Source organism: Oncorhynchus kisutch, unplaced genomic scaffold, assembly GCF_002021735.2.
Source record: "Oncorhynchus kisutch isolate 150728-3 unplaced genomic scaffold, Okis_V2 scaffold3906, whole genome shotgun sequence".
NCBI lineage: Eukaryota > Metazoa > Chordata > Actinopteri > Salmoniformes > Salmonidae > Oncorhynchus > Oncorhynchus kisutch.
Genome location: NW_022265851.1, coordinates 196968 through 211188, shown reverse-complemented (window position 1 = coordinate 211188; position 14221 = coordinate 196968). Strand labels below are relative to the sequence as shown.

Genomic DNA, 14221 nt, shown 5'->3' with positions numbered 1-14221 from the left:
CAGAGGGTAGTGTGTACGGCCCAGTACATCACTGGGGCAAAGCTGCCTGCCATCCAGGACCTCTACACCAGGCATTGTCAGAAAAGGGCCCTCAAAATTGTCAAAGACCCCAGCCGCCCAAGTCATAGACTGTTCTCTCTACTACCGCATGGCAAGCGGTACCGGAGTGCCAAGTCTAGGACAAAAAGGCTTCTCAACAGTTTTTACCCCCAAGCCATGAGACTCCTGAACAGGTAATCAAATGGCCACCCCCAACCCCTATTTTTACGCTGCTGGTACTCTCTGTTTATCATATATGCATAGTCACTTTAACTATACATTCATGTACATACTACCTCAATTGGGCCGACCAACCAGTGCTCCCGCACATTGGTTAACCAGGCTATCTGCATTGTGTCCCACCACACGCCAACCCCTCTTTTACGCTACTGCTACTCTCTGTTCATCATCTATACATAGTCACTTTAACAATACCTACATGTACATACTACCTCAATAAGCCTGACTAACCAGTGCCTGTATAGAACCTCACTACTGTTTCAAATGTCTTTTTACTGTTGTTTTGAAGATGAAGATGGAACTAAACAGATAGACATTCATTCTTTTATGAGTTTATAATTCAGACTTTAATCCAGGGAACAATTAACAACATGAAGATGGAACTAAACAGACAAACATTCATTATTTTATGATACATTACCTTTCCCTGGAAACCACAGTAACCACAGAAAAGAATTTCCCCCCCAAAAACAACCTCCATGCCAATAAACTGCTGGCTCTCTTCAGTAGCGGTATTCAGGCGGCATCCCAAATGGCACCCTGTTCCCTATTTAGTGCACTACTTTCGATAAGGGCCCATAGGGCTCCGGTCAAACATAGTGCATTATATATTAGGGTGCTATTTGGGATGCACTTGAGTCATAATGAAATATGTATGAAACATGGACTGTTTCTGTGACTGTGGCATGCCTTGAGCAGTAGAGGCATTAGGGCCAGTAATGGAGTCTCCCCGTGGTATAATTTACTTTACATAACAACTAATGGAGTCTCCCTGTGGTATCATTTACTTTACATAACAACTAATGGAGTCTCCCTGTGGTATCATTTACTTTACATAACAACTAATGGAGTCTCCCTGTGGTATCATTTACTTTACATAGCTAATAATGGAGTCTCCCTGTGGTATCATTTACTTTACATAGATAATAATGGAGTCTCCCCGTGGTGTCATTTACTTTACATAGCTAATAATGGAGTCTCCCTGTGGTATCATTTACTTTACATAACAACTAATGGAGTCTCCCCGTGGTATCATTTATTTTATATAGCTAATAATGGAGTCTCCCTATGGTATAATTTACTTTACATAGATAATAATGGAGTCTCCCTGTGGTGTCATTTACTTTACATAGCTAATAATGGAGTCTCCCTGTGGTGTCATTTACTTTACATAGCTAATAATGGAGTCTCCCTGTGCTATCATTGACTTTACATAGCTAATAATGGAGTCTCCCTGTGGTGTTATTTATTTTACATAGATAATAATGGAGTCTCCCCATGTGGTGATATACTTTACATAGCTAATAATGGAGTCTCCGTGGTATCATATACTCAACATAGCTAATAATGGAGTCTCCCTGTGCTATCATTTTCTCTACATAGCTAATAATGGAGTCTCCCTGTGGTGTCATTTACACACACACACAGTAGAGAGTATGGTAAGCACGAGTCAGAAAGTCTGTAAGCAGCAGCAGTCCTATCAGTCCAATAAGCTCTGTTCTAAGTGTAGAACCATTTATACCACATAGAGCTGTCCCTTGGTGGCTGGCAACCAGAGGAGTGGAGGTTGGTGGGGGGGGTCTAATTATTATTGACACTTTTCATGATCAACAATAATAATAGCAACAGCAAGTAAAGTAGGTGAAGCCCATGTTGTTGTTGGTGGTGGGTCCATTCAACGTGATCGACCTTTTCCCACAATCCCTTTCACCATTCAACAACAGTCCCAAGGGGAGTAACGAAGTAACAAGGCTTCTTTAGGCCTGGGGTAAACACTTGACCTTTCCCATCTCCCCTTTCACACTGATTTCCTCCGCTTCCCGAAGACATTATTGATGAGTTTGGCCATGGACTTGGAGCCACTAGGTCTCCGTCTCCTCTCCTTGGCCTTGCCCCCAAGGCTGGCATTGTGGACCATCTTCGAGAACATGAGGACCACTTCCTGGTAGTGTTCTGCTGCAGAGAGCTCGTAGAACTGTGTCTGGGACTCGGCTGCCAGACGCTGGCCTTCCTCTCGACGCACCTCCCTCACGTGGCACAGGTCCTGCTTGTTACCCACCAGGAACACCAGAGTGTCTGCATCCCTGAGGGGAGAGAGAGAGAGGAGGAGGAGGACAGGGTGATCAGGAAATCTAAATATATGAGACACAGATATCATCAACAGTAATACAATCAGGGCACGGCAGAGGACAGGGAGAGCTCTGCAGTGCTGATTTATGACATCTGAATGTGCATCACAGGACGGACATAACGAATCCCTGGATGTAAGACAAGACAAACCAGGAGGACAGGTTGAGTAAACGGTAGTGACATTTAAAGACTACGGGACATCTGAAAATGAAACCCTCTTCCATTTTACTTGACACTATTTCTTACCAGAGGCATGTCAAAATGAGGTCAAGAAGCAGTCCAGAGTATTGCTCTCTTTATAGGGAATAGGGTGCCCTTTTCAGATGTAAACTACGAGACTAAAACCTCTATGGAGAGTTGAGGGTATCGTCATTGTATGTGTCAGTGCTAAACTGTAGGTCTGTTGTTGTTGTCCACAAACTATTTTGCTGGGGCATTTACATTATGTAGTAACTTTGAATGCTGTGGGCGAAGACTCCCTCATTACCCAGAAGACCCTTAGAGAAATGTTCCGTCATTACCCAGAAGACCATTAGACAGATGTTCCCTCATCCCTAGAAGACCATTAGACAGATGTTCCCTCATCCCCAGAAGACCACTAGACAGATGTTCCCTCATCCCATTAGACAGATGTTCCCTCATCCCATTAGACAGATGTTCCCTCATCCCATTAGAAAGATGTTCCCTCATACCCAGAAATCCATTAGACAGATGTTCCCTCATCCCCAGAAGACCACTAGACAGATGTTCCCTCATCCCCAGAAGACCACTAGACAGATGTTCCCTCATCCCCAGAAGACCATTAGACAGATGTTCCCTCATCACCCAGAAGACCACTAGACAGATGTTCCCTCATCCCCAGAAGACCATTAGAGAGATGTTTCCTCATCCCCAGAAGACCATTAGACAGATGTTCCCTCATCCCCAGAAGACCATTAGACAGATGTTCACTCATCCACAGAAGACCATTAGACAGATGTTTCCTCATACCCAGAAGACCATTAGACAGATGTTCCCTCATCTCCATTAGACAGATGTTCCCTCATCCCCAGAAGACCATTAGACCACTAGACAGATGTTTCCTCATCCCCAGAAGACCATTAGACCACTAGACAGATGTTCCCTCGTCCCCAGAAGACCACTAGACAGATGTTCCCTCATCCCCAGAAGACCACTAGACAGATGTTCCCTCATCCCCAGAAGACCACTAGACAGATGTTCCCTCATCCCTAGAAGACCATTAGGCATATGTTTCCTCACACACAAAAGACCACTAGACAGATGTTTCCTCATCCCATTAGACAGATGTTCCCTCATCTCCATTAGACAGATGTTTCCTCATACCCAGAAGACCACTAGACAGATGTCCCCTCATCCACAGAAGACCATTAGACAGATGTTCCCTCATACCCATTAGACCATTAGACAGATGTTCCCTCATCTCCATTAGACCATTAGACAGATGTTCCCTCATCTCCATTAGACAGATGTTCCCTCATCCCCAGAAGACCATTAGACCACTAGACAGATGTTTCCTCATCCCCAGAAGACCATTAGACCACTAGACAGATGTTCCCTCATCCCCAGAAGACCATTAGACAGATGTTTCCTCACACCCAGAAGACCATTAGAGACAGATGTTCCCTCATCCCCAGAAGACCACTAGACAGATGTTCCCTCATCCCCAGAAGACCACTAGACAGATGTTCCCTCATCCACAGAAGACCACTAGACAGATGTTCCCTCATCCACAGAACCCCACTAGACAGATGTTCCCTCATCCACAGAAGACCACTAGAAAGATGTTCCCTCATCCACAGAAGACCACTAGACAGATGTTTCCTCACACCCAGAAGACCATTAGACAGATGTTTCCTCATCCACATTAGACAGATGTTTCCTCACACCCAGAAGACCATTAGAGACAGATGTTCCCTCATCCCTAGAAGACCACTAGACAGATGCTCCCTCGTCCCCAGAAGACCACTAGACAGATGTTCCCTCATCTCCATTAGACAGATGTTTCCTCATACCCAGAAGACCACTAGACAGATGTCCCCTTATCCACAGAAGACCATTAGACAGATGTCCCCTCATCCACAGAAGACCATTAGACAGATGTTCCCTCATCCATAGAAGACCATTAGACAGATGTTCCCTCATACCCAGAAGACCACTAGACAGATGTTCCCTCATACCCAGAAGACCATTAGACAGATGTTCCCTCATCACCCAGAAGACCATTAGACAGATGTTCCCTCATCACCCAGAAGACCATTAGACAGATGTTCCCTCATCACCCAGAAGACCACTAGACAGATGTTTCCTCATCCACAGAAGACCACTAGACAGATGTTTCCTCATCCCATTAGACAGATGTTCCCTCACACCCAGAAGACCATTAGACAGATGTTTCCTCATTACCCAGAAGACCATTAGACAGATGTTCCCTCATCACCCAGAAGACCATTAGACAGATGTTCCCTCATCACCCAGAAGACCACTAGACAGATGTTTCCTCATCCACAGAAGACCACTAGACAGATGTTTCCTCATCCCATTAGACAGATGTTCCCTCACACCCAGAAGACCATTAGACAGATGTTTCCTCATTACCCAGAAGACCACTAGTGAAAACATTCCAACAATCTGTTCAGCCATAATAGAGAGAGACGCCTCAACAGCAATAGAACCCTTATAGTGACAGGAGAATTCAATAGCAGCTAGATATTTACTAGAGGATTGGTATGGGGGCAGAATGATGAGTTAGTGGTGTATTGGAATTACTACCAGCAAGAACTGAAGGTCATACAGACAATAGATCTTGGCTCTGAATAAAATAAAATAAAATAGTCAAATGGACATGAGCCAGAGAGTTGAATCTCTGTGGTAAAATCTATCAATGGGATTACTAACGATGTAACAGTTGTTGGGCAGTGTGGGCGGCTGTTAAATCCACATCGACGTCCAATCTATTGGTGTACAATGACAATAATAGGATGGAACGTCAAGTCCCACTGCCTCCCCTCTCCCCCTGCGCCAAGTGGATGGAAGGTCTGTATCAGTGTGAGAGTCTATGTTTTGGTAGGTGAGGGGAACTGGAAGGTCTGTATCAGTGTGAGAGTCTACCTTTTGGTAGGTGAGGGGAACTTGAGGGTCTGTATGGGTGTGAGAGTCTACCTTTTGGTAGGTGAGGGGAACTGGAAGGTCTGTATGGGTGTGAGAGTCTACCTTTTAGTAGGTGAGGGGAACTGGAAGGTCTGTATCGGTGTGAGAGTCTACCTGTTGGTAGGTGAGGGGAACTGGAAGGTCTGTATCAGTGTGAGAGTCTACCTTTTGGTAGGTGAGGGGAACTGGAAGGTCTGTATCAGTGTGAGAGTCTACCTTTTGGTAGGCGAGGCGAACTGGAAGGTCTGTATCAGTGTGAGAGTCTACCTTTTGGTAGGTGAGGGGAATTGGAAGGTCTGTATCGGTGTGAGAGTCTACCTTTTGTTAGGTGAGGGGAACTGGAAGGTCTGTATCCGCGTGAGAGTCTACCTTTTGGTAGGTGAGGGGAACTGGATTGACTGGACAGGTAGTAGATGGACTAGACAGGTAAGTAGATGGACTGGACAGGTGAGTAGATGGACTGGACAGGTAGGTGGATGGACTGGACAGGTGAGTGGATGGACTGGACAGGTGAGTGGATGGACTGGACTGGTGCATGGATGGACTGGACAGGTGAATGGATGGACTGGACAGGTGCGTGGATGGACTGGACAGGTGTGTGGATGGACTGGACAGGTGAGTGGATGGACTGGACAGGTAAGTGGATGGACTGGACAGGTAAGTGGATGGACTGGACAGGTCAGTAGATGGACTGGACAGGTGAGTAGATGGACTGAACAGGTGAGTAGATGGACTGGACAGGTAGGTGGATGGACTAGACAGGTACCTGGATGGACTGGACAGGTGAGTGGATGGACTGGACAGGAAAGTGGATGACTGGACAGGTGAGTGGATGGACTGGACAGGTGAGTAGATGGACTGGACAGGTGGGTAGATGGACTGGACAGATGAATGGATGGACTGGACAGGAAAGTGGATGGACTGGACAGGTGAGTGGATGGACTGGACAGGAAAGTGGATGGACTGGACAGGTGAGTGGATGGACTGGACAGGTGAGTGGATGGACTGGACAGGTGAGTAGATGGACTGGACAGGTGGGTAGATGGACTGGACAGGTGAATGGATGGACTGGACAGGTGAGTGGATGGACTGGACAGGTGGGTGGATGGACTGGACATGTATGGGTGGATGGACTGGACAGGTGGGTGGACTGGACAGGTAGTGGTTACCTTTTGGCCACTCCCAGGTTTAACTCTCTGATCAGGTGTACTATGGCTTTAGCCTTGATGAAGGAGGAGCGGTCACTGATGTCATAGACCACTACGAAGCCATCAGCCCAGTGGATCTGGTCGGTCAGAGTCGACTTCCCCTCACAGGCCTGCAGAGCAACACAAACAGCAAGGACATGTTGCTATAACCAAGCAATCTGATACACACCAGTGGAGGCTGGTGAAGGGAGGGTGGGCTCATAGTAATGGCTGGAATAGAATAAGGCTGGAATGGAATGAGAGAAACCCCATTCCATTCATTACAACGAGCCTGTCCTCCGATGTAAAGTTACCCCAGCCTCGACTAAGCCTGTCCTCTGATATAAAGTTACCCCAGCCTCCACTAAGCCTGTCCTCTGATGTAAAGTTACCCCAGCCTCCACTAAGCCTGTCCGATGTAAAGTTACCCCAGACTCCACTAAGCCTGTCCTCCGATGTAAAGTTACCCCAGCCTCCACTAAGCCTGTCCTCCGATGTAAAGTTACGCCAGCCTCCACTAAGCCTGGCCTCCCATGTAAAGTTACCCCAGCCTCCACTAAGCCTGTCCTCCCATGTAGTTACCCCAGCCTCCACTAAGCCTGTCCTCTGATGTAAAGTTACCCCAGCCTCCACTAAGCCTGTCCAATGTAAAGTTACCCCAGCCTCCACTAAGCCTGTCCTCCAATGTAAAGTTACCCCAGCTTCCACTAAGCCTGGCCTCCCATGTAAAGTTACCCCAGCCTCCACTAAGCCTGTCCTCCGATGTAAAGTTACCCCAGTCTCCACTAAGCCTGGCCTCCCATGTAAAGTTACCCCCAGCCTCCACTAAGCCTGGCCTCCCATGTAAAGTTACCACCAGCCTCCACTAAGCCTGTCCTCCCATGTAAAGTTACCCCAGCCTCCACTAAGCCTGGCCTCCCATGTAAAGTTACCCCAGCCTCCACTAAGCCTGGCCTCCCATGTAAAGTTACCCCAGCCTCCACTAAGCCTGTCCTCTGATGTAAAGTTACCCCAGCCTCCACTAAGCCTGTCCTCCCATGTAAAGTTACCCCCAGCCTCCACTAAGCCTGGCCTCCCATGTAAAGTTACCCCAGCCTCCACTAAGCCTGTCCTCTGATGTAAAGTTACCCCAGCCTCCACTAAGCCTGTCCTCTGATGTAAAGTTACCCCTAGCCTCCACTAAGCCTGTCCTCTGATTTAAAGTTACCCCAGCCTCCACTAAGCCTGTCCTCCCATGTAAAGTTACCCCAGCCTCCACTAAGCCTGGTCTCCCATGTAAAGTTACCCCAGCCTCCACTAAGCCTGGCTTCCCATGTAAAGTTACCCCAGTCTCCACTAAGCCTGGCCTCCCATGTAAAGTTACCCCAGCCTCCACTAAGCCTGTCCTCTGAGGTAAAGTTACCCCAGCCTCCACTAAGCCTGTCCTCCCATGTAAAGTTACCCCCAGCCTCCACTAAGCCTGGCCTCCCATGTAAAGTTACCCCAGCCTCCACTAAGCCTGTCCTCCGATATAAAGTTACCCCAGCCTCCACTAAGCCTGTCCTCTGATGTAAAGTTACCCCAGCCTCCACTAAGCCTGTCCTCCCATATAAAGTTACCCCAGTCTCCACTAAGCTTGTCCTCTGATGTAAAGTTACCCCCAGCCTCCACTAAGCCTGTCCGATGTAAAGTTACCCCAGACTCCACTAAGCCTGTCCTCTGATGTAAAGTTACCCCAGCCTCCACTAAGCCTGTCCTCCCATGTAAAGTTACCCCAGTCTCCACTAAGCCTGTCCTCCGATGTAAAGTTACGCCAGCCTCCACTAAGCCTGTCCTCCGATGTAAAGTTACGCCAGCCTCCACTAAGCCTGGCCTCCCATGTAAAGTTACCCCAGTCTCCACTAAGCCTGTCCTCTGATGTAAAGTTACCCCAGCCTCCACTAAGCCTGTCCTCCCATGTAAAGTTACCCCTAGCCTCCACTAAGCCTGTCCTCTGATATAAAGTTACCCCAGCCTCCACTAAGCCTGGCCTCCCATGTAAAGTTACCCCAGCCTCCACTAAGCTTGGCCTCCCATGTAAAGTTACCCCAGCCTCCACTAAGCCTGGCCTCCCATGTAAAGTTACCCCAGCCTCCACTAAGCCTGGACTCCCATGTAAAGTTACCCCAGACTCCACTAAGCCTGTCCTCTGATGTAAAGTTACCCCAGCCTCCACTAAGCCTGTCCTCCCATGTAAAGTTACCCCAGCCTCCACTAAGCCTGTCCTCTGATGTAAAGTTACCCCATCCTCCACTAAGCCTGTCCTCTGATGTAAAGTTACCCCAGCCTCCACTAAGCCTGTCCTGATGTAAAGTTACCCCCAGCCTCCACTAAGCCTGTCCAATGTAAAGTTAACCCCAGCCTCCACTAAGCCTGTCCTCAGATGTAAAGTTACCCCAGTCTCCACTAAGCCTGTCCTCTGATGTAAGTTACCCCAGTCTCCACTAAGCCTGACCTCTGATGTAAAGTTACCCCCAGCCTCCACTAAGCCTGTCCTCCGATGTAAAGTTACCCCAGCCTCCACTAAGCCTGGCCTCCCATGTAAAGTTACCCCAGCCTCCACTAAGCCTGTCCTCCCATGTAAAGTTACCCCAGCCTCCACTAAGCCTGTCCTCCCATGTAAAGTTACCCCAGCCTCCACTAAGCCTGTCCTCTGATGTAAAGTTACCCCAGCCTCCACTAAGCCTGTCCTCCCATGTAAAGTTACCCCAGCCTCCACTAAGCCTGTCCTCTGATGTAAAGTTACCCCAGCCTCCACTAAGCCTGTCCTCTGATGTAAAGTTACCCCAGCCTCCACTAAGCCTGTCCTCTGATGTAAAGTTACCCCAGCCTCCACTAAGCCTGTCCTCTGATGTAAAGTTACCCCAGCCTCCACTAAGTGATCTGACTACACATGCTGAAATAATAGGCTTCATCCTACTTTGATGAATCATAATTATAAACTGGGTGGCTCGAGCCCTGAATGCTGATTGGCTGACCGTATACCAAGTGTATGACAAAACAATTATTTTTACATCTCTAATTACATTGGTAACCAGTTTATAATAACAATAAGGCACCTCGGGGGTTTGTGGTATATGGCCAATATGCCACGGCAAACACCTGTATCTAGGCACTCCGCGTTGCGTCGTGCCTAAGAACATCCCTTTGCCGTGGTATATTGGCCATATACCACACATTCTCTGGCCTTATTGCTGAATTATAACCCAAGATTGCCTTCGCCCACTTCTGGCCATATCCACATTGTTATCGCAAACACCCATCCAACTCCTAGTGGTAATGCTCCCGTCACTTCAGAGCAAATTCAAAGTCTTCCTTCTGTGGGAAAATGGTTCTGATTTACAGTGATGTATTAACTGTGGGGGGGGGTTCTGATTTACAGTGATGTATTAACTGTGGGGGGGGTTCTGATTTACAGTGATGTATTAACTGTGGGGGGGAATGGTTCTGGTCTGATTGACAGTGATGTATTAACTCTGGGGGATTGGTTCTGGTCTGATTGACAGTGATGTATTAACTCTGGGGGAAATGGTTCTGGTCTGATTTACAGTGATGTATTAACTGTGGGGAAATGGTTCTGATTTACAGTGATGTATTAACTGTGGGGGAAATGGTTCTGGTCTGATTTACAGTGATGTATTAACTGTGGGGGAAATGGTTCTGATTTACAGTGATGTATTAACTCTGGGGGAAATGGTTCTGATTTACAGTGATGTATTAACTGTGGGGAAATGGTTCTGGTTCTGATTTACAGTGATGTATTAACTGTGGGGGAAATGGTTCTGATTTACAGTGATGTATTAACTGTGGGGGAAATGGTTCTGATTTACAGTGATGTATTAACTGTGGGGGAAATGGTTCTGGTTCTGATTTACAGTTATGTATTAACTCTGGGGGAAATGGTTCTGGTCTGATTTACAGTGATGTATTAACTGTGGGGGAAATGGTTCTGATTTACAGTGATGTATTAACTGTAGGGGGGGGGGTTGGTTCTGATTTACAGTGATGTATTAACTGTGGGGAAATGGTTCTGATTTACAGTGATGTATTAACTGTGGGGAAATGGTTCTGATTTACAGTGATGTATTAACTGTGGGGAAATGGTTCTGGTTCTGATTTACAGTGATGTATTAACTGTGGGGGAAATGGTTCTGGTTCTGATTTACAGTGATGTATTAACTGTGGGGGAAATGGTTCTGGTCTGATTTACAGTGATGTATTAACTGTGGGGAAATGGTTCTGATTTACAGTGATGTATTAACTGTGGGGGAAATGGTTCTGATTTACAGTGATGTATAAACTGTGTGTGGGGGGGCTGGTTCTGATTTACAGTGATGTATTAACTGTGGGGAAATGGTTCTGATTTACAGTGATGTATTAACTGTGGGGAAATGGTTCTGATTTACAGTGATGTATTAACTGTGTGGGGGGGGGGATTTGATTCTGATTTACAGTGATGTATTAACTGTGGGGAAATGGTTCTGATTTACAGTGATGTATTAACTGTGGGGGAAATGGTTCTGGTTCTGATTTACAGTGATGTATTAACTGTGGGGGAAATGGTTCTGATTTACAGTGATGTATTAACTGTGGGGAAATGGTTCTGGTTCTGATTTACAGTGATGTATTAACTGTGGGGGAAATGGTTCTGGTTCTGATTTACAGTGATGTATTAACTGTGGGGGAAATGGTTCTGGTCTGATTTACAGTGATGTATTAACTGTGGGGGAATGGTTCTGGTCTGATTTACAGTGATGTATTAACTCTGGGGGAAATGGTTCTGATTTACAGTGATGTATTAACTGTGGGGGAAATGGTTCTGATTTACAGTGATGTATTAACTGTGGGGGAAATGGTTCTGATTTACAGTGATGTATTAACTGTGGGGAAATGGTTCTGATTTACAGTGATGTATTAACTGTGGGGAAATGGTTCTGGTTCTGATTTACAGTGATGTATTAACTGTGGGGGAAATGGTTCTGGTTCTGATTTACAGTGATGTATTAACTGTGGGGGAAATGGTTCTGGTCTGATTTACAGTGATGTATTAACTGTGGGGAAATGGTTCTGATTTACAGTGATGTATTAACTGTGGGGGAAATGGTTCTGATTTACAGTGATGTATTAACTGTGTGGGGAAATGGTTCTGATTTACAGTGATGTATTAACTGTGTGGGGGGGGATTTGGTTCTGATTTACAGTGATGTATTAACTGTGGGGAAATGGTTCTGATTTACAGTGATGTATTAACTGTGTGGGAAATGGTTCTGATTTACAGTGATGTATTAACTGTGGGGGAATGGTTCTGGTCTGATTTACAGTGATGTATTAACTCTGGGGGAAATGGTTCTGATTTACAGTGATGTATTAACTGTGGGGGAAATGGTTCTGATTTACAGTGATGTATTAACTGTGGGGGAAATGGTTCTGATTTACAGTGATGTATTAACTGTGGGGAAATGGTTCTGATTTACAGTGATGTATTAACTGTGGGGAAATGGTTCTGGTTCTGATTTACAGTGATGTATTAACTGTGGGGGAAATGGTTCTGGTTCTGATTTACAGTGATGTATTAACTGTGGGGGAAATGGTTCTGGTCTGATTTACAGTGATGTATTAACTGTGGGGAAATGGTTCTGATTTACAGTGATGTATTAACTGTGGGGGAAATGGTTCTGATTTACAGTGATGTATTAACTGTGTGGGGAAATGGTTCTGATTTACAGTGATGTATTAACTGTGTGGGGGGGGATTTGGTTCTGATTTACAGTGATGTATTAACTGTGGGGAAATGGTTCTGATTTACAGTGATGTATTAACTGTGTGGGAAATGGTTCTGATTTACAGTGATGTATTAACTGTGGGGAAATGGTTCTGATTTACAGTGATGTATTAACTGTGGGGGAAATGGTTCTGGTCTGATTTACAGTGAAGTATTAACTCTGGGGGAATGGTTCTGATTTACAGTGATGTATTAACTGTGGGGGAAATGGTTCTGGTTCTGATTTACAGTGATGTATTAACTGTGGGGGAAATGGTTCTGATTTACAGTGATGTATTAACTGTGGGGGAAATGGTTCTGGTTCTGATTTACAGTGATGTATTAACTGTGGGGGAAATGGTTCTGATTTACAGTGATGTATTAACTCTGTGGGAATGGTTCTGGTCTGATTTACAGTGATGTATTAACTCTGGGGGAATGGTTCTGATTTACAGTGATGTATTAACTGTGGGGGAAATGTTTCTGGTTCTGATTTACAGTGATGTATTAACTGTGGGGGAAATGGTTCTGGTCTGATTTACAGTGATGTATTGAATGACTATATAAGAAGGGTTAGAGAGACAGGAAGAGAAAGAGAGGGAGGGAAGTGTCAGAGAGAGGAAGGGAAAGAGGCAGGGAGAGAGGGAGGAGACAGAGAGAGAGGGAGACAGGGAAAGAGGCAGGGAGAGAGGGAGGAGACAGAGAGAGAGGGAGACAGGGAAAGAGGCAGGGAGAGAGGGAGGGAGACAGGGAAAGAGGCAGGGAGAGAGGGAGGGAGACAGGGAAAGAGGGAGGGAGACAGGGAAAGAGGGAGGGTGGGAGGGAAAGAGGGAGGGTGGGAGGGAAAGAGGGAGGGTGGGAGGGAAAGAGGGAGGGTGGGAGGGAGACAGGGAAAGAGGGAGGGAGACAGGGAGAGAGGGAGGGAGACAGGGAAAGAGGGAGGCAGTGAAAGAGGGAGGGAGACAGGGAGACTGCTGCATGCTTGGCTGGGCACAATAAGTGAGATTGATTACTCTGTTAGGGGTTTTCACTGCACTGACTTTATTATCCTATACCATACATTTATTATCCTGTACCATACATGTATTATCCTGTACCATACATTTATTATCCTGTACCATACATTTATTATCCTGTACCATACATTTCAGATAGAGGAATATTGGGTATGAGAGATGGCTTTTCTTCAGCGTATAAATCGTTGTTCATACATGTCAATGGCTGGCCACTCAGATAATTGAATTGTGATAATAAACATGATGGTCAACAACGTGGTTCTCCTCCTCCTCTCAACTCACCTGTGAGCATGGATCATAGAGTTCTAGATTCAGCTGTCTACCATCAATAGACAGATGCTTCCTGTATATGCATTCTGCATGAGAGAGAGAAAGAGGGAAAGAGAGAGAGATATAGGGAGAGAGAGAGGGAGAGAGAAAGAAACAGAGAAAGAAAGAGAGAGAGAGAGAGAAAGAGGGAAAGAGAGAGAGAGAGAGATGGAAAGAGAAAGAGGGAAAGAGAGAGAGAGAGAGATGGAAAGAGAAAGAGGGAAAGAGAGAGAGAGAGAGATGGAAAGAGAGAGAGAGGGAAAGAGAGAGAGAAAGAGGGAAAGAGAGAGAGAGGGAAAGAGAGAAAGAGAGAGAGAGAGAAAGAGAGAGAGAGGGAAAGAGAGAGAGAGAGG

At 46.1% G+C, this 14221-nt stretch overlaps 1 protein-coding gene across 1 annotated transcript in view; it reads right to left on the bottom strand.

The window, feature by feature from the left end:
- Window positions 1-602: 602 nt before the first annotated feature.
- LOC109877321 (ras-related and estrogen-regulated growth inhibitor-like protein) overlaps window positions 603-14221 on the bottom strand; it is a 16741-nt gene continuing 3122 nt past the window's right edge. The window contains exons 3-5 of the mRNA XM_031821180.1: window positions 13842-13915; window positions 6747-6895; window positions 603-2363 (exon numbers count right to left, since the gene is read on the bottom strand). Coding sequence (XP_031677040.1) covers window positions 2078-2363; window positions 6747-6895; window positions 13842-13915 — 509 coding nt within the window. The 3' untranslated portion in view covers window positions 603-2077. The remainder of the gene's footprint in view (window positions 2364-6746; window positions 6896-13841; window positions 13916-14221) is intronic.